The sequence below is a fragment of the Microplitis demolitor genome, chromosome 7 (assembly GCF_026212275.2).
Source record: "Microplitis demolitor isolate Queensland-Clemson2020A chromosome 7, iyMicDemo2.1a, whole genome shotgun sequence".
Lineage (NCBI taxonomy): Eukaryota > Metazoa > Arthropoda > Insecta > Hymenoptera > Braconidae > Microplitis > Microplitis demolitor.
In genome coordinates, this window is record NC_068551.1 from 746,244 (window position 1) to 766,889 (window position 20,646).

Consider the following 20,646-nt stretch of genomic DNA (forward strand, 5'->3'; position numbering starts at 1 on the left):
TTCACCTCTAAAATTTAAAATATATTTTATTAATAAATTTAATTACTACTACACAAAATTTAAATAATTACAATTAAACAATAATTTTTTCGCTTTTATTCATTGTGTGCGCAACTTTTAATTTCGTTATTTAAATAATTAATATATTTACTTGATATTATCAGAATCTGTCATTAATCATTTTAAGCCATTAGATTCCCTGCTATCAGTATTTTATCGCTTAAAAATATGTCTTATCCTCATATTATCGGAATTTACATATAAATTATTATTTCATAATTCATCTAAAACAAAGTATGACAATTCTTTTTACAAAACTATCGATAAATTAAATAATAATAATAAATTGAACTAAGAATATTGGATTCATTCATTAATAAAAAGATGATCACAATATCAGTAATTAAAATATTTATCAGAATCATTAAAAAACAAAATGCAACTGGTGCCGCCCAAAGATCAGATCCAATTCCATTGATCATGATCTAGCGTCATTGAAAATATTTTTCACGGATCCCAGCCTCTAGGGGCAAGCAGGACAGCGAAGTGAGTAATAAACACGAAACGGAAGCCGCACTAAACGTCATGCATATTTTATCAACCAAGTGTTGGTCTGGTCAAGGCATAGGCGCAGGGACATATTTAAACCTTCATCGCACCCACTTTTCTTGTTTAATATCATCCACTATTTTATAAACTACGCTCATGCTCATGCTCAAAAGCCGGTTCATCACGAGGGATCTTTCCTGATATGAGGGCTTCGACACACGCTTCTACACAATACAACTGTACTCATACTCTACATGCTACTACTACATATAATACATCGCTAGTTTACTTTACTTCAGTACCCATTCTACCCGCGTCCTCAACTTGCTCTCGTTCTCGTTACAAGTATGAATAAAATAATATTTGTACATAGAAAACAGTACACTCTACTTTTATTATTCTTTACTCCAAATATTTGAATATCCCTCTTGTATTTTTCCTAAAAAATATTTATTATTAATTTAAATTTAAATACCAGTGATTGTAATTAAACAAAACTAAAACTAAATACAATAATCGTGAGTTTTAATAAAATAAGTGATTGAGTATTACCTGTAATTAAAACATTTATTCAAATTCAAGTTTTGTGATCAACCAGCGGTAACTCAGAAATTTTATTTGATACCCGATGCTACAACTGAACTGAATCAAGATATCCATTAAATTATAGTAATACTATATATAAATGTATAACATATATACATTTAGGTATGGAGAATGAAATGCACGTGGACGCATATTGATATCACGTAAAAAGTCTGCCAGTTGATGACGACGTCAAAATAGTGTTCCTGTAACCACATCTGTAATCACATATTTTTATATACATATATATTTATTATTTAATATTTAAAATTAAATATACCAAGTCAGTGTTACAGAAGCCGGTAGTTTTTGATGATCCATAAAAAAATAAGGAAATAATGCTGATAAAACCGAGTCTGTAATAAAATATAAGTACATATGTTGTAAAATATAAGATAAGTGTAAAGTAAATCAAGTAAGTGGTACGGAAGCCAGTAGCTGCATTGCGTTTGATAAAAAATTAAATGCAGTAACGGGATATTTGGGTGCTCTGATAAAAAACGCCATCAGTTGAAAAAATGTCCGTGTATATTTTGTAAAGATTTTACCACGTGCTGAGTATGAGCTGCATCGAATCTGCATATATATATTAATGTCTGTGTCTATATCTATATATATATATATAGGTACTTATACGTATACCTAGTTTCAGTTGTACCTGAGTTTGCTTGGTTTGGTGTTTGTGTTAGTAATAGTGCTGGTAGTTGCAGCTTGTGACTGCGGTTAAAGAAGGAGAATAAGATAAACGTAAACGTAAGCGGCGATTATCACCGGTCTAGGTATAGTCTTACGGTCTTTCCCTCCACGTGTCTGCTCTCACATGTAATGTAAGTAAAACAAGCTGTAGCTGTAAGACGAAATAAAATGTGGACGATGAACGATGAATGCCGAGACAGTAGTGGGAAAGCAGCCGAGGCAACAGCACACGCGTCGATATTTTAAAAACATCTGCTCCATTCATCTCTGAAGAGAGCGGTTTTATTTATATATATTTTATATATAGGTTTTGGTTTAAAATTTTTGGATCCGGGATCTGGATCAGAATTTTTGAGTTTTTAGTTATTTGAATAAAATTAAAAAAAAAATGCCGGACAAAGTTGCACCAGCGGAGCACCAAATTTTACCCGCCAAAGCGGCTAAAGAACAACAGAGCGTTAAACTTAAAAAGGAACTTGGATTGTTGGATGGAGTTTCGATTATTGTGGGAGTTATTGTTGGCGCCGGAATTTTTGTGTCACCTTATGGTGTTTTGGACAAAAGCGGCAGCATTGGATTTTCTTTGATAGTATGGATTTTCTCGGGCCTGCTGTGTCTGGTTGGAGCACTTTGCTATGCGGAACTGGGTAAATAAATATTTATATCAAATTTCCGTATTTGCAGAAACTTAATTTTTATAGCAGGTCTTTAAATATATTTGAACGGCAATAAATTTAATCTAGGTCTTGCGTCACCGCATTCTTTAAATATTTTTATTTTCCTTGATAACAAGTTTTATGATGTGTAACTAGTGTTAGAAGTTCAATGCTTTTGCTATTTTGAATTTAAAAAATTATTATTTCGCGCCAAATATTTAAATTGTTTAAATTGCAAGAATTTGGTTATTGAAAGCCGATAGTTTTTGCAAGGATGGATGATGAAAAAAAAAGCGATAGAGTTTCTGTTGCCTTTTACCTTTGAATTGAGGATCGCTGACGCAACACATTCGCGAAATTACGGTGCATCGATCCAATGGACCAAGTAGACATGTACTTACTAAAAATAACCCTTTGTAAATTTATTTTTGACAAACCCTTTGAGAAAAATTTTATATATTTGCATACTACAATGCAGCTAAAATATAGAGCAGCAGAACAATGCCGAGTTTTGCGATTAAAATAGAAAATAAAATCTATTTAAAAGCTGATAGTTATTTTAAATACTATTACTTTGTTCAAAAATTATTTTTTTTTCATGTACCCAAGAACGCAAGACCGAAAACTCCAGGTCGAAATTTGGGCGACTGCTAGGCCTAAAAATTACTGAAAACTTGAAAATTTTTTATTCTACATTAATTTGCTTGAAATTTTTCCAAGTTCGATAATTTTATTTAAAAACAAATAAAATACTGCGGCCGAAAATAGGCCGGCTTCTAATTGGCCAATTTTCGGCCTTTTTATTAAGAAGGATAAAATTTCGGCCAACTTTTGGTCTTTTCCAATAAAATTTCACGGGTTTAGTGAATTCCGGTCAAATTTTGGCCTCTTTAAATAAAATTTTATGATTTTGGTCAGATTTAGGTTTTTTGGACAAAGATTTTTACCCGGGATTATTATAATAATTAATTAGAGTTTATTAAAGATTATGGATGATGAATTAGTAATGAATTAAATGAATGTTTCAGGAACGATGATACCAAAATCTGGTGGCGATTATGCATATATAAGTGATGCATTTGGACCACTACCAGCATTTTTATATTTATGGGTTGCATTATTTATACTAGTACCTACTGGTAATGCAATAACTGCCTTAACTTTTGCAATATATATACTAAAACCCTTCTGGCCTGACTGTGAGCCGAATTATGAAGCCGTACGGTTATTAGCCGCTGTTGTAACATGTATGTATACATTATTATTTAATAACTTACAATATTTCTCAACGCCTCACTTACACAGCAAATAAAAAAAAATCAGCCTCTTACTTCCACAAGATAAAATAGCTAACACTTTTTTATAAAATATAATTCTTGTTACGTAAAATATTCAAACAATCAAGATTTTGTGGACACGACTTTTAAAAATAAAAAAAAAGAAAATATTTATCAATTACGGGCTTAAAATAATTTTAAAAACACTCGTCTGATAAAATAACTTGAAAAAATAAACTGATGACTCTGCAGTAAATAAATTACTAAAGATTTGCTTGCTACGACAATAAAACTGCTTACAAATTTATTACCAAAGATATTTCGAGATATCACTGAATCTAAAATGATAAATAAATATATAATAAATCTATTTGCAGGCTTGCTTACGGCAATTAACTGCTACAATGTCAAGTGGGCAACACGAATCCAAGATATTTTTACCGGTACGAAAATATTTGCCCTGATATTAATAATAGGCGCCGGATTTTGGCATTTGTTTGCAAGTGGGCCGCAGAATCTCATAAGGCCGATGGGTGGGACCAATACAGAACCCGGTTACATCGCCGTGGCCGTTTACTCGGGTCTTTTTTCTTACTCCGGGTGGAATTATTTGAATTTCGTTACCGAAGAGCTCAAAGATCCTTATCGGTAAGTTTACATTCGTTATCACTTGGCTTTAGTTAAGCCATCACTAAATCAACTTACAATTATTAATATATTTTTAACCACCCGATTATGATATAATATCATATCTAGACAAATATTTAATTACATTACTCTACAAAATACTCATGCACTACTGAATTATTTGTTTGTTTTAGAAATTTGCCACGAGCTATTTGTATATCGCTACCATTGATAACAATTATTTATGTGCTGGCTAATTTTTCATACTTTATCGTCTTGACTAAACAAGAAATTTTAACATCGACCGCAGTCGCAGTCGTGAGTTTCATTTATTTATTTTAATTACTGTAGATAAATCAGTAAATTAATTGATTGATTTTTTTTAGACATTCGGTGATAAATTACTGGGACCAATGGCATGGATAATGCCATTTTTTGTCGCATGCTCAACATTCGGTGCTCTAAATGGTGCGATATTCGCTTCATCTCGTTTATTCTTTGTAGGAGCACGTAATGGACATTTACCAAACGCAATCGCACTCATAAATATAAGAAACTTAACGCCAATGCCAGCTCTTATCTTTCTTGTAAGTATTTTTTTTATCAATATTTTTTATCATTATTAGTTTTACAAATTATATGAACAAGAAGTAGACTTTGAAGCCTTCTTCAGAGGTGACTTTAAGTGTGTCGGCGCCGATTATTTGAAAATTTAAAAGGAGCGATTAAGTATCGCAATGGAATTAAATGGAAAAAAATAATGATAACTTATGATAAGAGTCTAGTGTTTGGAAGTAATTAACTTATGAATAGTTTGTATAGATGTTCGGTATGCGTGATTAATGACGGAAGACATTTAGATAATCATATTAGAGCGCACTAAATTGAGGCTTTTATTCGGTAGTTTCATGGGCTTTGTCGGTCTATTAAAAATAAAATCATGGCCGGTCCAGTTGAATAGTATTTTGGTTATTGTCGTGAGAAGATTTTCTGTTATTGTTGTCTTTTACTTTAATAAACATGTAGATATAAATTATGGAGAATAATTATTTGAATTATTAAAATAACTGAGATCTTGTGGATGCGAGTGAGTGCATGTGAGTGCCCATGGGCGGTGTGAGGGCTTAAAGAGTAGAGTGCAATTTGCTAAATTATAATTTCCGTTTTGTAGTGCATTATCACACTGGCGCTGTTGGTACCAAAGGACATTGAGGGGCTGATCACTTATGTCAGTTTTGTTGAGGCAGTCTTCATTACGATGTCAGTATCGGGTCTGCTCTGGTTGAGGTACAAAAGGCCTGATCTTCATCGACCTATTAAGGTACCGATATAAATATTTTATAGAAACTTATACATGTATATAAATACATTTTATTATGATATTTAAATTTAAATTTGTCTTTATTAATTTAATAAAAGAAAATATTCTTGAGAATTTGACCTCAAAAAGTTTAATTTAATTTTTATTGAATTTAATTTGTCAAAGTTTTTTATTTGACTTATCAACATATTTGATTTAATTCATTCAATTATTTTTTTAAATAAATTTTTATACTAATAATTTTTTTTTACTACAGGTATCATTAGTGCTGCCAATATTATTTTTAATGATATGTATATTTTTGGTAACTGTACCCTGTTATGTAAAACCATTGGAAGTAGGAAGTGCAGTTATGATAATTTTGTCAGGGATTCCTGTGTACTTTATTTTTGTTCAATGGCAAAAGAAACCCAAGTGGCTGGAAAATGCTTCCCGTAAGTAAATATATAATATAATTATAAAATAAATATTTAATAAATAAATAATAATTATAATAAATATTTCAGATAATGTCAATGTCACCTGCGCAAAACTTTTTATGTGCGTATCCGAAGAGAAAGATGACTGATTTAAAAAAATATATAAACTCAATTAAATAAGCAAAAAAAAAAAAGATATCCCAGGTAAAAATTTCAGGCGAAAAAGTTTTTATAAAAAATTTTTTTATCAACCAAAAAGGAGCCGACAAAAGGTCCAGGTTGCGAACGCATGGCTGAAAATTTTAAGCCGACAAATGACCAAAAAAAAATACGATGGCCGAAAATAGGCTGGGTCTATTTTTTAGCCAACTTTCGACCTTTTCGAATAAAATTTTACAGATTTCGTGATTTCGGTCAGGTTTAGATTTTTCAGCCAAATATTTTTACCTGGGATCGAAAACTACCTAACGAATGTTAGAACGTTAACAAAAACAAACTATTTGTTCAATTGCGCAATGAGAAAGTGTCTTGAATGTTCAATTATATATATACACATATATATACATATACACATAAATTTTATTATCTATTTAAATTTCGATTGAGTAAATTGAGTTGATCGAGTTTAAGTCAATCGTACAAGTTGTGTCTACAAGTTGATAAAGCGATCCAGGCTGCTTTTATTATTATTTATTATTAATAATAATAATGACTCTTATTACGCAATTAATTAATAAATTAATTAATAAACCCATAAGCCTAGATGCCTTTTGTAAAAACATATCAGCCAATACAATTGTCACCCGTAGACCCAATAATTAAATTATGTAATTAATTAAATCGGAAACATTCCGAATTATATATAAGGACAATAATTTTAATTAGTATTTATTATTATTATATTGATAATTATGTAATAATTATTAATTAATAATTAGTAAATTTTTTTTTACTTTAAAGTTAAAAGAATGTAATAAAACTAGTGCCTAAATATTTATTAAGCCTTACATTTTAATGAGTAATTAATAATTACTGCAAGTGCTGTATTTATTTGTAATGAATTTTTAAATAAATAAATTAACATTAGCTTTAATTAATTACTCTTTATTGTTTATAATTTGGCACAGTACAATAGCATGACTAGCAATTAATTATGTTTTCATTTTATTTATGTTATTTTTTGATTGAAAGACAACAAACATTGTACCGGTGTCGTAAATATTTATATATATATATATATTTATATTATCGTCAATTTATGAGCTTATGATCATACATTTTAATTAACCAACATTAATATCACTTTTGAATTCAAATATTTTTCTTTTTTCAACAATTAAAGTTCAATAATTAAAAATAAAAATAACAAATAATGGTTTTTAAAATTTTAATTACTTAAAATTTAATGATAACGTGGCTTAAATATTTTCATTATTAACGCTAATGATTATATAGAAATATATATTTATGTACTGTATGGATTTTTATTTATTTATTATTATTAATATATAAGAGGAATAAAATAGCAACGCGTCAATTGGTGATTAAAAATTTTTCTGGTTGTTTTAAAAGGGTTCGAGGAAGCTTGGACCAATCCCAGGTTATTTACCTGCTTAGTATGTATTTTTATTATTTAATTAATTATTTAAATGGGATGTGAATGTGGAATTTCGCTTTAACCTTCTGCGAGCGGCGGTGTCACCCATCCGTATTTTTCGTGAGCTTTTACCAGACTTCGAAATGACTCTTCTGCTGACCGGCGATTGAATTCTTTGTTTGTTTTTGGCTTTCTTGCAATGCGACCCTGCAAATTTTTGTATTTATTTATAAATTTATCAATTGGGGTCACCTATAAGGTCTCTTGTTCCCTTTAAAAACTGACCCAGACATTTTGTTAAATATCATTTTAAAACAAAATGTTGTTTAAAAGATAAAATTTTAATTTATAATAATAATTACATAAATTTGCAACAATGTATAAGTATGTAATAAAATACTGATAAGTAGCTATCGGACGATTTACCCAAATTAGTAAACTTGATAATTTATTTTTTAAAATTATTATTAATAATCTTTTTAAATTTTTTTTTTTATCAAAATAAAAGGAAAAGCGTCAATAAAAAATTATTATTCAATTATCGAGCCACTAAACTTAATTAACTATAAAAACTAACAATTTTTTTATTGAATTATAAAAATAAGTTTCGCTTATCAAATTACCATAATTAAAAATTGACCTAATTAAGAGTAACTTTAAATTATCGATCGTAATTACAAAAAAAAAACTTTAAAACTTTCGCCTAAAAATTTTAATATTAAAAAAAATAAAATGCAATTAAATATCAAGTTTTCTAGCCTGATAATTAAATAGATCATATAATGTATTGTTGATGAATTTAATTAGCAATAAAAAAATAAATCTTGGCACTTAATGAATTTAATTAAAACCTATTGAAATTGAATTATTGACTATAAAGCCTACTTGGGTAGTAAAACAAAACCAATTATAAACAATAATAATAATAATAATTCCGTAGCATGTAAATATTCAATCTTATCACAGGTATTATGGACAATTAATTGATAAACTAATCAATTAATTGTCCGCAATACCCATGATAAACTTGAATAATAATAATAATAACAATGATAGCAATACCTGTCCTTTAACTATACTAGCAGCAAATTGAGTAATAACAGCTTCAATAGTGTATGCACTTGCCCACCCTCTCGGAGTAAGTAATTCCATACAAATAGCACCGCCCTCCATAACAAAACCTTTCTCTATTCTCGGAGATATAACACGCATGAAAGGCGGCGCGAATGGAAAATTATCCGGAAACGTAATATGTAATAAAATATGCGGAATATTAAGTTCCCTCATGTCCCCAGCAAGCTCACTTTCCGGATCTATTTTGTGGAGCCTCACGTGCCACTCAAAGAGATTGTCATTCACCAACTCCGCGGTGAAAGTCGCGTCTCGCTGGTGTTGAGATTTTTGTATCTCTGTGAGCTCCTTCATCAGCCTTCTGAGCCGGACCCCGCGCTCGGGGATTCCTGTCTGCGCGGGACAGTTTCCCAGGTGGCTCTTCTTGGACTTGCACGTGCACAGCCTGTGTACCTGAAGCGCGCTGGTCCCCGGGTCTTCTTTGAGATGTCCGGCTTCTGCTGGAGTCACCGCGTCGGGCCGGTGCCGACCCAGCAGCCTGCGAGGGGAATTCGTCGAGCTGCTCGCATCCTCCTGGTTGTGGTGACTCGTTATTTTGTCCGAGGATCTGAATATTTTTCTAAACGCCGCCACGACTTTTTCCTTTGATCTCGTTGTCATCTTTTTTTATTTTTGTTATTTTCCTGACAATCTTCTTTTATTTTAGTTTAATCTGAAATAAATTTTGCTTTTTTATTTATTTATATATATCACAACTGAATAATAATTTTTTTTTCCATTGTTTTATTATATATTTATATATAAATATTTACAGATAAAAAAAATTAATAAATAATGAAATTGACAAGTACAATCACAGTTAACACATTAATCATTCTTATCATTTAGTTATATACTTTTTTATTCTTTTTTTTCATATTTATTTTATTTAAAAAATTAATTTTTTTTTTTATTTTTCAGATCTTCTATTGTATGAAGTCTTTTATATATTCATTTGTTCAGTTTGTATGAATCACTATTGACCAAGCTGTTATCCAAACGTTTATATATATATATACAGATACATATATATATATATATATGAGTACTAAAATAATGTCACTTAATTTTAAAAAAATTTTATTAAGAATAATTTACACCCGTCATTTCTTTGTTATTTTATCTGAAAAAAAAAAAACTTATTTTTAAAACTTTATATCAATTTATAATCACGTCTTTAAATAAAAATTAAACATCTGCATTATATATAAATTTATATACAAAATTTTTTAAATAAATGTAAAAATTTGCGCTATTTATTAATTTAAAAAATTTGAATTTTGAAAAAATCAGCTCCAATTTTACATAAGATTTTGGTAGCATATGTGTTAGATAAATATGAGATAAAATAAATAATATATATGTGTATATATATTTATGAATATTAAAAACTCACCTATGAGTAAAAAAATCCATAACTCTAAAAAAATATGAAATAATATAATAATAAAATAATGAAAATAAATGAGTGGTAAAACTCCAGCAGACAAGACGAGTTGTCACGTACTGGAGTGATGATAAGACATGAGCAGAAGAGTCTGTGTCTAGTGTCGAGGATGAATAAAGAGCCGCGCAGTCTCCGGCACAGCACTCATTGAACACATACTAAGTATCAGTAGCAGTACCAGCACCAGCACCCACCATCACTAGCACCAGTCACTGAGTGGTGAGTATCAGCATACAGATGGACAAAAGAAAGAGACTGCCGGATGTTTAAGTGTGTAAGTAAAAATTACCACCACGGGAGCACAATAAACTCACTGACAGTGTGCTTTTTTAAAAAGAAAAAGGGACAACATGTATGCGATACCGCCGAACCCGAACCCGAAGTAAAAGCCGAAGCTGGAGCTGAAGCTGAAGCTTTGATACTTGAATTCTATATTCCGACTACACGTAACGAGCAAGCTCCACATCAGTTGGATTTAAACTCTGGTGGGAGACGACAGTATCGATTATTTTGTATGCTTTTGCTTTCGCTTTGTGTTCATTGTTTCAGTGTTTTTAAAATTACAATATTTAAATGTCACTACCAGAATCACAATCAGAGCAAGAACCAACCAGAACTAGAACCAGAAACGGAAAATTACCACTGACGGACTGTGCGGTGATAAGACGTCCGTCTAATTGGAACTAAAATATTACACAAGTCCATGAATTCTTGATAGTCAAGGTCTTGGCGGGTTTTTCTAGCTGTGTCAAGGATTTGTTTCAGACCAAGTTACTGCAATCTACGTCATTTTATAAATATATATACCTAGAGCACGATGATTACTCTACTTGTGTACACTTGTACTAAATACAGCTTTCCTTATAATTTAATTAAAGCGATAGATTTTTTCTTTTGTATGTATATATATTTAAGGTTTAAATCTAGCGCAATTGGATTGTCAGGTAGATTGGAGATAAGATAGTTGATAGCTGGTAAAAGTTAAAAAGTTTATCTATTTTTCTTGCCAGGGAATTACAATGTAGCTTCTGAGGTGGCTATTGGTAAACAAGTAACGCAGAAATATTTTAATTATGTAACTGAGAGCTAGAAATAGAGATAGATATTGGATCCATGCTTGTTTTAGCTCTTCCCAGAGGCACGGTTGGTAGTAGAGATGCTGCTCTAGGTAAAATATCTCTCCGGATATTGAGACCGGTTCGCTTGAGGAAAATCCTGACTCCCAGGTCACTTGGGTATTTGTTAGTTCCGATGAAACTGCAAAATTTAATCACAAACTTTAGTAGGCAATTTTATTTGTAATTTATTTAATTCAGAGAACATAAATTTAAAAAGTTATTTAAATTTGAATTTAAATTTTTGAAGATGAGAATTTGTGGAAGTAAATTTTACTCCGTTCTCTTTATGAATTTTTATTTAGCAATTGCGCGAAAATTAATTTATTAATTAATAATGACTTACATTTTTTTCTTGCATAATAAGATAAAACTTGATCCAAAGAATGATCATGCAGCTCAATAGTTTCATTATTTATATTTTTATTTATAATATCATTAAAGTTATCGCATCGTAGCAGCCCCTTCTGGTTTAATTTTAAATCACTTATTATATTTATTTTCTGTGATTCGTCAGGCAAAACATAATTAATCACTGCTACTGAATTGACTTCATTGTACACAACATCCTAAAAATTAAAGAATTAAAAATAATTTTATTAATTTACTCCCTGTGAAAATTTTTATCTGCAAAAAGTTTAAATAATTCTTACAGACGGAAAATAAGAGTTTTTTAAATCTTATTTTCTCTTAAAAACTCTGAAAAAGTATAGCGTATAGAAAAATTGTCAAAAAAAATCAAATTTGACTTCTCAAGACTTTACATCAATTTTTTTTGACTTAATGTTTTCTCAGATTTAAAAACTCTTATTTTAAATCTGTAATAATTTCTTACCCTGAGTTTAAATTGAAAAAACAATAACAGCTTAATAGACTTAATAGGCAAGTCGGTATAAAATATGAAATTAAATTTAAAAACATCACTGTGCTTATCATTATTTATATCGAGCTGTTGTATTTTCACAAGAGTGCAATCATCTTTAATTGGATTTAGCTGATAAACGCTAAATGTAGAGCAGATGATTGGAGCTGAGTCAAAGTCTCTTTCAGCGATAAGTAAATACTTGTGGGTAAATTTAACAATTGGCGGTTCAATGTATAAGCGATTACGCACCCAAAATCCGCCGCTGTTGTAGGCGAGTATTAACGGTAATATAATTAATGTTGTTGTTAAAATAAAGACGACTAATGCGGCTATTGAACAGACACGTGTTTTGTATTTGTATTTAATTGGTATTGAAAATACATCGACGGTTGACATTATCATCATGTCGAATTATAACTACTGACAGTATTTTTATTTTTACACAAACTACGCGAGTAGACACATGGTGTTTTTACTTCCGTTGCCTTGACAACGTTTACAAATACGAGGATATTTTTTTTTTCACCTGTCGCATGTGTTCTTGTCGAAATAAATAACAATTTTTATTTATTAACATTAAATTAAACATGATTCTTTTTTTTAACAATATTAATTATCAACAATTATAAAATTTTAATAAAAAAAATGTATTTACTTTAAACAATTTTCTGAATTAATTTTTTTTTATCTAATAATTAGATATAGTGGTAATTAATTCTAATTATGAACTGATTTAATTATTAGTAAATATAATGAAAATTAATTTTTTTTAATTTCAATTTCACAAATATTAATTTTTTTGTCAATTTGTATTTAATTTATATCAAATTTTTTTTTAAATTTAAAAATTAAATTATCGAATATTTCATCTCATAAATTATTAATTCTTAAAATATTTTTAATTAATTTTTAATGAAGTGTTAGTCACTTGAATTAGTAATAAAAAAAATATTGACCGCTAACTTATAAATCTTTACTTTTTAAATTATAAAAAAAAATTAATACTGTTTATATTTTTTATGAACGGTCTAGTCTTTGTAAAAAAAATAATAAGTAATAAATTTTTTAAATAAAAATTATAAATAATAATCAGAATTATTAGTCTTTATTCTGCGTAAAAACATTAGCAGAATCTAGTGCGAAATCTTTTATAAAGCCAGCTTTGATCAAAAAGTCATTTTTACTATAAATCAGCGGCAACAAATAGTCATCAACACTATTGTTAGCCACCAGATACTGAATAACCACCGGATTGTCTTGCCCAATGCGATAGATGCGATCTTCAGCTTGGAGCAGACTACCCGGGTTCCAGTAAAGCTCAGCGAAGACACAAAGACTAGCCCTCGTCAAGCTAAATCCCGAATTAGAGGACAGAATCGATAAGACAGCGACCATAACATCATCAGACTCTTGGAACAAGTCAACCCGCTGCTGTCGCTGTTTTTTATCCGTCTGGCCATCGATTCGCACATACTGTACACGTTTCTTATCAATCTTCTCACATATCGCATCCAGTGTTTGTTTATGATGCGCGAAGATGACAAATTTCTCATTCTTCTCCAATAAGTCAGACACGTAATTGCACACAGCCTTCACTTTCTGCGGCCCAGACTCGTTGTACAGCTGCATCAGTTGATTAGAATTTTTTTTACTGTTTTTAAATGCTGTCCGCATTTGTATTGATGTCTCCACCAGATTTGGATCCAGTACAATGAATTGCCTGCGTCAAATAAAATAAATATTATCAATTTATTTTTAAAAAATTATTAATATCTTGACTACATACCGGATTTTCGATGGCAACTCATTCAATACATCAGCTTTCATTCGTCTAATTAAGCAGCATTTATTTAATAATAATTGTAGTTCAATAAGATTTGAAGTTCCACTATAGTCCCAAACACGATAATTTTTCTTAACTAATTTTTCTTTGCCAGCACAGTAACGAAGCCCAAAATTATGACGTCTAAATAAATTTTAAATATTATATTTAATTTTATTGATAAACTTTTTAAAGAATTTCAATACTAACTTAAAAAATGTCGGGTCAATAAGACGAATTTGCGAGTACAATTCATAAGGTCTTGACAGTGCGGGTGTTCCACTTAATAAAATAATATGATAAGTATCATTCGCAACAGCTTCTGCGGCTTTAGTTCGTTCTGAATTATAGTTTTTCAATAAATGTGACTCATCCTGTTAATAAATTTAAGAAATATAAATACTCTTGTATTAATAAATAAATTAATTAATAAATAAAAAATTCACCAGTATTATGGTCTTGAATTTTTTCCTCATAAAAACTTTCTTGCATTTCACTAACGAGTCATAAGAAACAATAATAATTTTTTCATTTTCAAAATATCCTTTGCTGCCGGAAAACAAACAGATTTCTTCAACGTCTACGGAAGGAAGAAATTCCCTGACATCATGGAGCCATTTGTGCCTAAAGAAAGTTTATTAATTGTTTTAATGCCGACATATTACTGGTAACTGTAAAAAAAATGAGTAATTACGTGAGTGATGCGGGTGCGACGATAAGAAGTGGCCAGTCTGCTTGATAGTATTGAGCGATAGCAAGTGCTTGTAGAGTTTTTCCAAGACCCATGTCATCGGCTATCATACAGCGACCGTTTTTACGGATTCCAAAGCAAATGCCCTCGCGTTGGAAAGACATCAGCGTTTGTCTCAACTTGGAGTCGATGTTGGACAAATCAATTTCTTGATTTATGTCAATGTCAGCATTAGCTGACTTTGAAACGAAAATCCGGTAAACGTACTTAGGAAGACCGGTAACTAGGACTTGAGGTACTGACTTCAAGTCTTGCATAAATTTGTCGTACTCTTTAACGTCGAAGCTCCACAATTTTTTTTGCGGATCCAAGTAACGAGAACTGAATCTCTGGCAATAATTTATGAATTCCTGGTGATAATTTATGTCAACTTGGAATCGGGTGTCACTGATCATTGATATTGATCCTTTGACGCGATATTGGTTGTGAATAAATCTATAGGAAGGAGATGTTGGTGATAAAGATGATGGTGATGTCGAGGTTGATGAAGTTGATGGTGCCGGTGATGTCATTTCTTCACTGCTAGATCTATTAATTTTTTTTGGAGCAGGTGATAAAGTTGATAAGTCATTTTTTTGTTTCATGTTATCACTATCACGATTATTTAATGAATCTGCACCTGTTCCTGTCACTGTTGATGATTGTCTACGTAAATTACGTCTCTCGATTGCTAGTAAACGTTTTTTTTCTATGTCTTCCGGTGAGCAAGACATTTTTATAACTTATTTAACGATTCTTGATGTCAATTTTTATATTTTGTGTCTGAAGACCTTGGCGCTATTTAATAGAGCTCAAAATTTATTTCAAAATAAATAAACTAGATCAGCAGTGGTTATAAATTTGGTTTTTCATGAAATTTAAAGAAGAAATGGTTTTATATTTATTTAAAATCTCTGGTTTTATTAATTAGACACTTTTTTTAAATATTTTTATTAATTGGAGTGAAAAGTATTTGAAAATAGTATGCAAAATATTTTTTGTTGTGTAATTTTTTTATGATGCAATAATTGTATATTATTATTATTTAGCTTAACCTCAAAAAGGAAACCGTTGACCTTGAAATATTTTCTTCTTTTCAAAAACTTGGGACTTCTCAGACAGTGTCCACGACTTTTTAAAAATTTTAAAATACTTTAAGCTGTCATAAGCGGATCAAAATTTTATTAATTAAGGGTTGACTTTAGAGTTTTCTTCGGTCAATTTTTTGAATGTTATAATTTTACTTTTATAATTGTGACACTCGAATGATGAAAATCTTCTGAAAAATTTGATCACCCACATTTTTTCGAAAAATACAAAGATAATTGATTAATAAATTAAAATACGAGTAAAATTAAAAAGTTCGGCTAGTACAACCCAATTTTAAATTTAAATTATTCAAGTCAGCCATTTTGAATTTTATACAGCGCGCGCCACCTTGGTGACATGAAGAATTAGATTGACAAAAACATTCCCACGTGTTTTTTAATTTTTCATACAACTCGTGTAAGGTTAGAAAAATTGTTTGTAAAATATTGATAAAAATTATAAAAAAATCATGAAAGTTAAATCAAAAAAATCAAATAAAAATAAAAAACCGATTCAAAAAACCCGCAAAGAATTGCGTAAAGAAAAGCGTATTCAAAAAAAGGTTAATCGTGCGCAGTATCATAATAAAAAAAAGTTAATTACTAATAATAATGACAATGATACAGAAGTGAAAAATAAAAAAATTAATAAAAATGATGATATTGATGTGGTAAAAAAAAAACCTGCAAAAAAAGTTAAAACTAATGAAGATTTGGCTAAAGAAAAAGTGAAGCGCGAAAACAAGCAGCAGAAACGAGCTGAGAGACGACGTCTTGAGCAGAGGAAGCTGGTGCTGCAGCAGGACAATGAGAAGGAGGACAAAATGATAAAGCAGCTGGAGAAAAAATTGAAGTTGAATAAACGTAAGAGTAAAAGCACTCCAAAGTCATTTGCTGATGATGGGCTCGATTATTTGCTGGACTTTTGTAATGACGAGGAATCTTTTGCTAAAAAAATTGATTACAAGGCTGGGACGATGAAGGATGCGCTGATGGAACTTGACAGCAGTGATGATGATTTCGATGATGAATCTCCGGTTAAAAAAAAGAAGAAAGTGGAGAATTCAGATGCTGAGAAAAAGGAGGAATTAAATTCTGAAAGTGATCAGGAGTTTAGTGATGACTTTGATGAAGAAGATTTAGATGATGATGATGATGATGAGCCAGTTAATAAAGTTAATAAATCACAATTGAAATCTTTGAATAGTAATAAGAAATCTAAATTAAATTCTGAAAGTGATGATGATTTTGATGATTCTGAAGAAGGTCTAGATGATTCTGATGATGAACCGTCAGTCAAAAAAATTAAATCAACATCCAAGACTTCAAATGCTAATAGAAAATCTAAATTAAATCCCGAAAGTGAAGATGATGATTCTAATATCGATGAAGATGATTCTGATGACTCTGGTGATGAGCCTGTCATTGAAAAAATAAATAAATCCAAATCAAAAGCATTAAATTCAACTAAAAAACCTGAACCAAATTCTGAGAGTGATGAGTTTGATGATGAAGATGCTTTTGATGATGGGGAAGAAGATGAAGAAGAAGAAGATGATGATAATAAAGCGGAAAAAAATTCAGACGGAACATGGGAAGATATCTACGGTCGTAAACGTGACAAAGACGGCAACATAATTGACGAAAAATCGAATTCCGGTAAATATATACCACCAGCAGCTCGTCTGAAGCAGCTGGAAGAGTCAACAGCCCACCAAGAAAAATTAGAACGCCTACGAAAGCAACTGAAAGGACTTATCAATCGACTCGCTGAACACAACATGCACACTATAAGTAGCCAGGTAATTATTTGTCATTTTTCAAGCTGATACCCATTAGCCAATGAATTAATTTTTTTACTTATTTGCAGATAGATGAGATGTACATGTCAAACAGTCGTAATGACATGAATGAAATGTTATCACGGCTGATGACAGAATCACTAGTGTCACCAGTGCTGACACCAGACCGTTTGGTAGCTGAGCACATGATGCTCATCGCTATTCTTCATGCGAATGTGGGAACTGAAGTCGGTGCCCACTTCCTGCTATCTCTTGTAAAAAAAATAAACGAGATGCTTGACGAGCCTCAAGATGTTTTGAACAAATCCCTGGACAATTTTATTCTCATGCTTGCCCACCTGTACAATTTCAAAGTCTACGGGTCGCAGCTCCTCTACCAAATTCTAAAAAAATTAGCAGATAAATTCACTGAAAAAGAGATCGAGTGTATCTTATTAATTCTCAAAACCGTAGGATTTTTATTGCGGAAAGATGATCCGGCTGCTTTGAAAGAACTGATCATCAGCTTGCAGCAAAAAGCGGCAGCCAATAAGTCAACTAATTCAAGAATCCAATTCATGCTGGACGTTTTAATGGCCATTAAAAATAACAACATGAACAAAATACCTCAGTATGATCCCTCGCACGTAGAACACTTGAAGAAATTGCTGAAGAGTTTTCTGCGCAAAGGGAACAGTGTCACGCAGTTTAACATTTCGCTGAGCGATCTGTTGAATGCAAATGAGAAGGGCAAGTGGTGGATTGTCGGTTCTGCTTGGACTGGAAATATTGACAGCGCCAATAAAAGTACCAAGGAAAAACATTCCGATGGTAGTATACAGTTCAGTCAGCAGATTTTGGAACTAGCACGCAAGCAGCGAATGAATACTGATGTCAGACGTAATATTTTTTGTATTCTGATGAGTGCGGAAGATTATTTGGACGCTTTTGAAAAAATTCAACATCTAGGTCTCAAAGATCAACCGGGGAGAGAAATTATTTATGTCATAATGGACTGCTGTCTTCAGGAAAAGAAGTTTAATCCTTATTACGCTGTACTGGCCCAAAAATTCTGTGATTACGACCGTAAAAATCAGGTAATTAAATAATTGCTAATTTATTGTACTTTTCAATAACCAAAATGTTTAATTTTTCAGATGACCCTCCAGTATTCGTTGTGGGATAAATTAAAAACTCTTGACAGCTTCAACAAAGTCCAGCTTAATAATTTAGCGAAGTTCTTTAGTCACTTGTTTATCAACAAAGGCTTACCTCTGTCTGTTTTGAAAGTTATCTCCTTTGCTGAGCTGGACCAGCCGACGATGAAGCTGATCAGGAAGATAATGCTCGAGATTTTGCTGCACGACGATCTTGAAGCTTGTGTCCAAGCCTTCGAGAGGATTTCCTTGGCCGCGCAGTTGCAAAATTTGCGCGAGGGATTACGTTTGTTCATCAGTTACTTCCTTGCCAACTACGCGGCTAAGAAGTTGCCGGATAAATCTGTACAGAGACTAAAACAACGTACAGAGCTCGTAGAAAAAGTTCTTTATACCCGTTCTTCTCGGTTATAATTATCACCTGCTAATTAATTAATTAATTAAATATTGTAAAAATAAGTTGTAAATATTAACATTTATTGAATGTTTATATTTTTTTATGAACATTAAAATGCTGATAAATTAGAAATTTGACATCAGCATCCTGAGTATGGTTTAAATCATTTATCAAATAATTATTTTTTCATTTATTTATTAAAATAAAAAATTAATGTTACAAAGAATGGTCTCATATAAACTAAAGTATCATATTTACAGTTTTGAAAAAATTAATTATTAAAAATAATTAGTCGCATTTCATTCCCATCTGGTTTATAAAAAAGTCTCGTATTATTTTTGAGTTGCTCACTTGATTTATCGCATCATCAAAAGAAATGTTGGCTTTATTATTTACCAAAAACTTTATCGCTCTTTCTTTCAGTTTGGGGACATCGTAGTTGTCAGTTTTAACAAGAAGATTAATGACATTATCAACATTAATATGTTCGATCAATTTGCACTCACAGAAAATTTTTAATTTGTCTATCTGGTACATGTTAGCGCAGGCCAAGACACTAAGAACCAGCTCAGTATCATCTTCTGCCTCGACTTTCCCTGTGTACATAAATTTCAAAACCTCTTTTATTACTTCAGTCTCAAAGTTTATAAAATTAACACAATTTTCTTTGGCTTCTTTCATGTCTGTGTTGAACATTCTCCTGAAAACGGGACTATGGGACGCAAGTACCAATTTGTGCGCCGGAAACTCATCGTTTTCGACTTTGACAACGACGTCACTCAGCTCTGAGGAAAGAAGGTAATCATCAGCATAATTCGCCAGCATGGAAGAATACATTATACTTTTAATATCGGAGTCTAGTTTATGCAAAGTTATTTTACAATGGAGATGCCAGGGGAATGAGCAGCTTTTAGAAATAAGGAACGTCAAAGTATCACTCAAATCGCCGTTCCACTTTATCATGGTCATATTTCTCGCGACATTTTTATATCTTATCTCTATATCAGTTTTACCATGGAAGGGGAATCCTCTTCTTCTGACTTTTATGTTGACTTCGTACGAATAGTCATTTATGTAATACCGCGATAATATACGAAATAAATGTTCGGCTGAGTTGTCAAACAGACCGAAACTGTCAGACTCTATCCAATCACTTCTAAACCCTTCTTCTCCATTGATGGGTTGTATTTGCCATTTGTATATAAATGTGATAGATTTATCGGAGTTGTTTTCGTTCATCGTTAAATTTTAAAATGTCAAGCGGAATATTATACTGTTATATATATGATGATATTTAAGATATTTAATTTATTTATGTCGTACTTACGATAATTTTTGTTATTATTAAATATTGACATCTGATAGTTTTGTTTATTTACGAAAGACGCGAAGGTTATCAGCCGAGAT

General features: G+C 31.1%; 6 protein-coding genes and 1 long non-coding RNA gene across 8 annotated transcripts; 2 read left to right on the forward strand and 5 right to left on the reverse strand.

Annotated features, from left to right (window-relative positions):
* Positions 1-72: 72 nt before the first annotated feature.
* On the reverse strand, positions 73-1,490 carry LOC128668209 (uncharacterized). Its single transcript, XR_008403968.1, has 3 exons — positions 1,415-1,490; positions 1,102-1,352; positions 73-988 (listed from the first exon to the last, which is right to left on the reverse strand). It is a non-coding gene; the product is annotated as an uncharacterized LOC128668209 (long non-coding RNA).
* On the forward strand, positions 1,349-7,223 carry LOC103575448 (large neutral amino acids transporter small subunit 1). The gene is made up of 8 exons (XM_008555240.2): positions 1,349-2,477; positions 3,515-3,733; positions 4,141-4,411; positions 4,585-4,708; positions 4,777-4,977; positions 5,562-5,711; positions 5,968-6,145; positions 6,218-7,223. The coding sequence occupies exons 1-8, from the start codon at positions 2,219-2,221 to the stop codon at positions 6,277-6,279; spliced, it is 1,464 nt and encodes a 487-aa protein (XP_008553462.1). The 5' UTR covers positions 1,349-2,218; the 3' UTR covers positions 6,280-7,223.
* A 35-nt stretch (positions 7,224-7,258) lies between these two features.
* On the reverse strand, positions 7,259-10,895 carry LOC103575449 (ubiquitin-conjugating enzyme E2Q-like protein 1). Of its 2 annotated transcripts, none has more exons than XM_008555241.3 (3): positions 10,234-10,895; positions 8,790-9,510; positions 7,259-7,934 (listed from the first exon to the last, which is right to left on the reverse strand). In XM_008555241.3, the coding sequence occupies exons 2-3, from the start codon at positions 9,456-9,458 to the stop codon at positions 7,806-7,808; spliced, it is 798 nt and encodes a 265-aa protein (XP_008553463.1). In that variant the 5' UTR covers positions 9,459-9,510; positions 10,234-10,895; the 3' UTR covers positions 7,259-7,805. The 2 variants fall into 2 exon arrangements, with proteins under 2 accessions (XP_008553463.1, XP_053596559.1); XM_053740584.1 differs by lacking the exon at positions 10,234-10,895 and adding an exon at positions 9,611-9,659.
* A 383-nt stretch (positions 10,896-11,278) lies between these two features.
* LOC103575496 (transmembrane protein 231) lies at positions 11,279-12,723 on the reverse strand. The gene is made up of 3 exons (XM_008555308.1): positions 12,235-12,723; positions 11,746-11,968; positions 11,279-11,541 (listed from the first exon to the last, which is right to left on the reverse strand). The coding sequence occupies exons 1-3, from the start codon at positions 12,667-12,669 to the stop codon at positions 11,279-11,281; spliced, it is 921 nt and encodes a 306-aa protein (XP_008553530.1). The 5' UTR covers positions 12,670-12,723.
* Positions 12,724-13,197: 474 nt separating this feature from the next.
* LOC103575450 (SWI/SNF-related matrix-associated actin-dependent regulator of chromatin subfamily A-like protein 1) lies at positions 13,198-15,979 on the reverse strand. The gene is made up of 5 exons (XM_008555242.2): positions 14,781-15,979; positions 14,533-14,710; positions 14,297-14,460; positions 14,051-14,230; positions 13,198-13,984 (listed from the first exon to the last, which is right to left on the reverse strand). Exons 1-5 carry the CDS (start codon positions 15,548-15,550, stop codon positions 13,363-13,365), a joined length of 1,914 nt encoding a protein of 637 aa, XP_008553464.1. The 5' UTR covers positions 15,551-15,979; the 3' UTR covers positions 13,198-13,362.
* Positions 15,980-16,285: 306 nt separating this feature from the next.
* LOC103575452 (nucleolar MIF4G domain-containing protein 1 homolog) lies at positions 16,286-19,382 on the forward strand. Its single transcript, XM_008555243.2, has 3 exons — positions 16,286-17,706; positions 17,775-18,782; positions 18,843-19,382. The coding sequence occupies exons 1-3, from the start codon at positions 16,375-16,377 to the stop codon at positions 19,254-19,256; spliced, it is 2,754 nt and encodes a 917-aa protein (XP_008553465.1). The 5' UTR covers positions 16,286-16,374; the 3' UTR covers positions 19,257-19,382.
* Positions 19,383-19,473: 91 nt separating this feature from the next.
* LOC103575453 (speckle-type POZ protein-like) lies at positions 19,474-20,632 on the reverse strand. Its single transcript, XM_008555245.1, has 2 exons — positions 20,567-20,632; positions 19,474-20,024 (listed from the first exon to the last, which is right to left on the reverse strand). The coding sequence occupies exons 1-2, from the start codon at positions 20,595-20,597 to the stop codon at positions 19,528-19,530; spliced, it is 528 nt and encodes a 175-aa protein (XP_008553467.1). The 5' UTR covers positions 20,598-20,632; the 3' UTR covers positions 19,474-19,527.
* Positions 20,633-20,646: the final 14 nt, after the last annotated feature.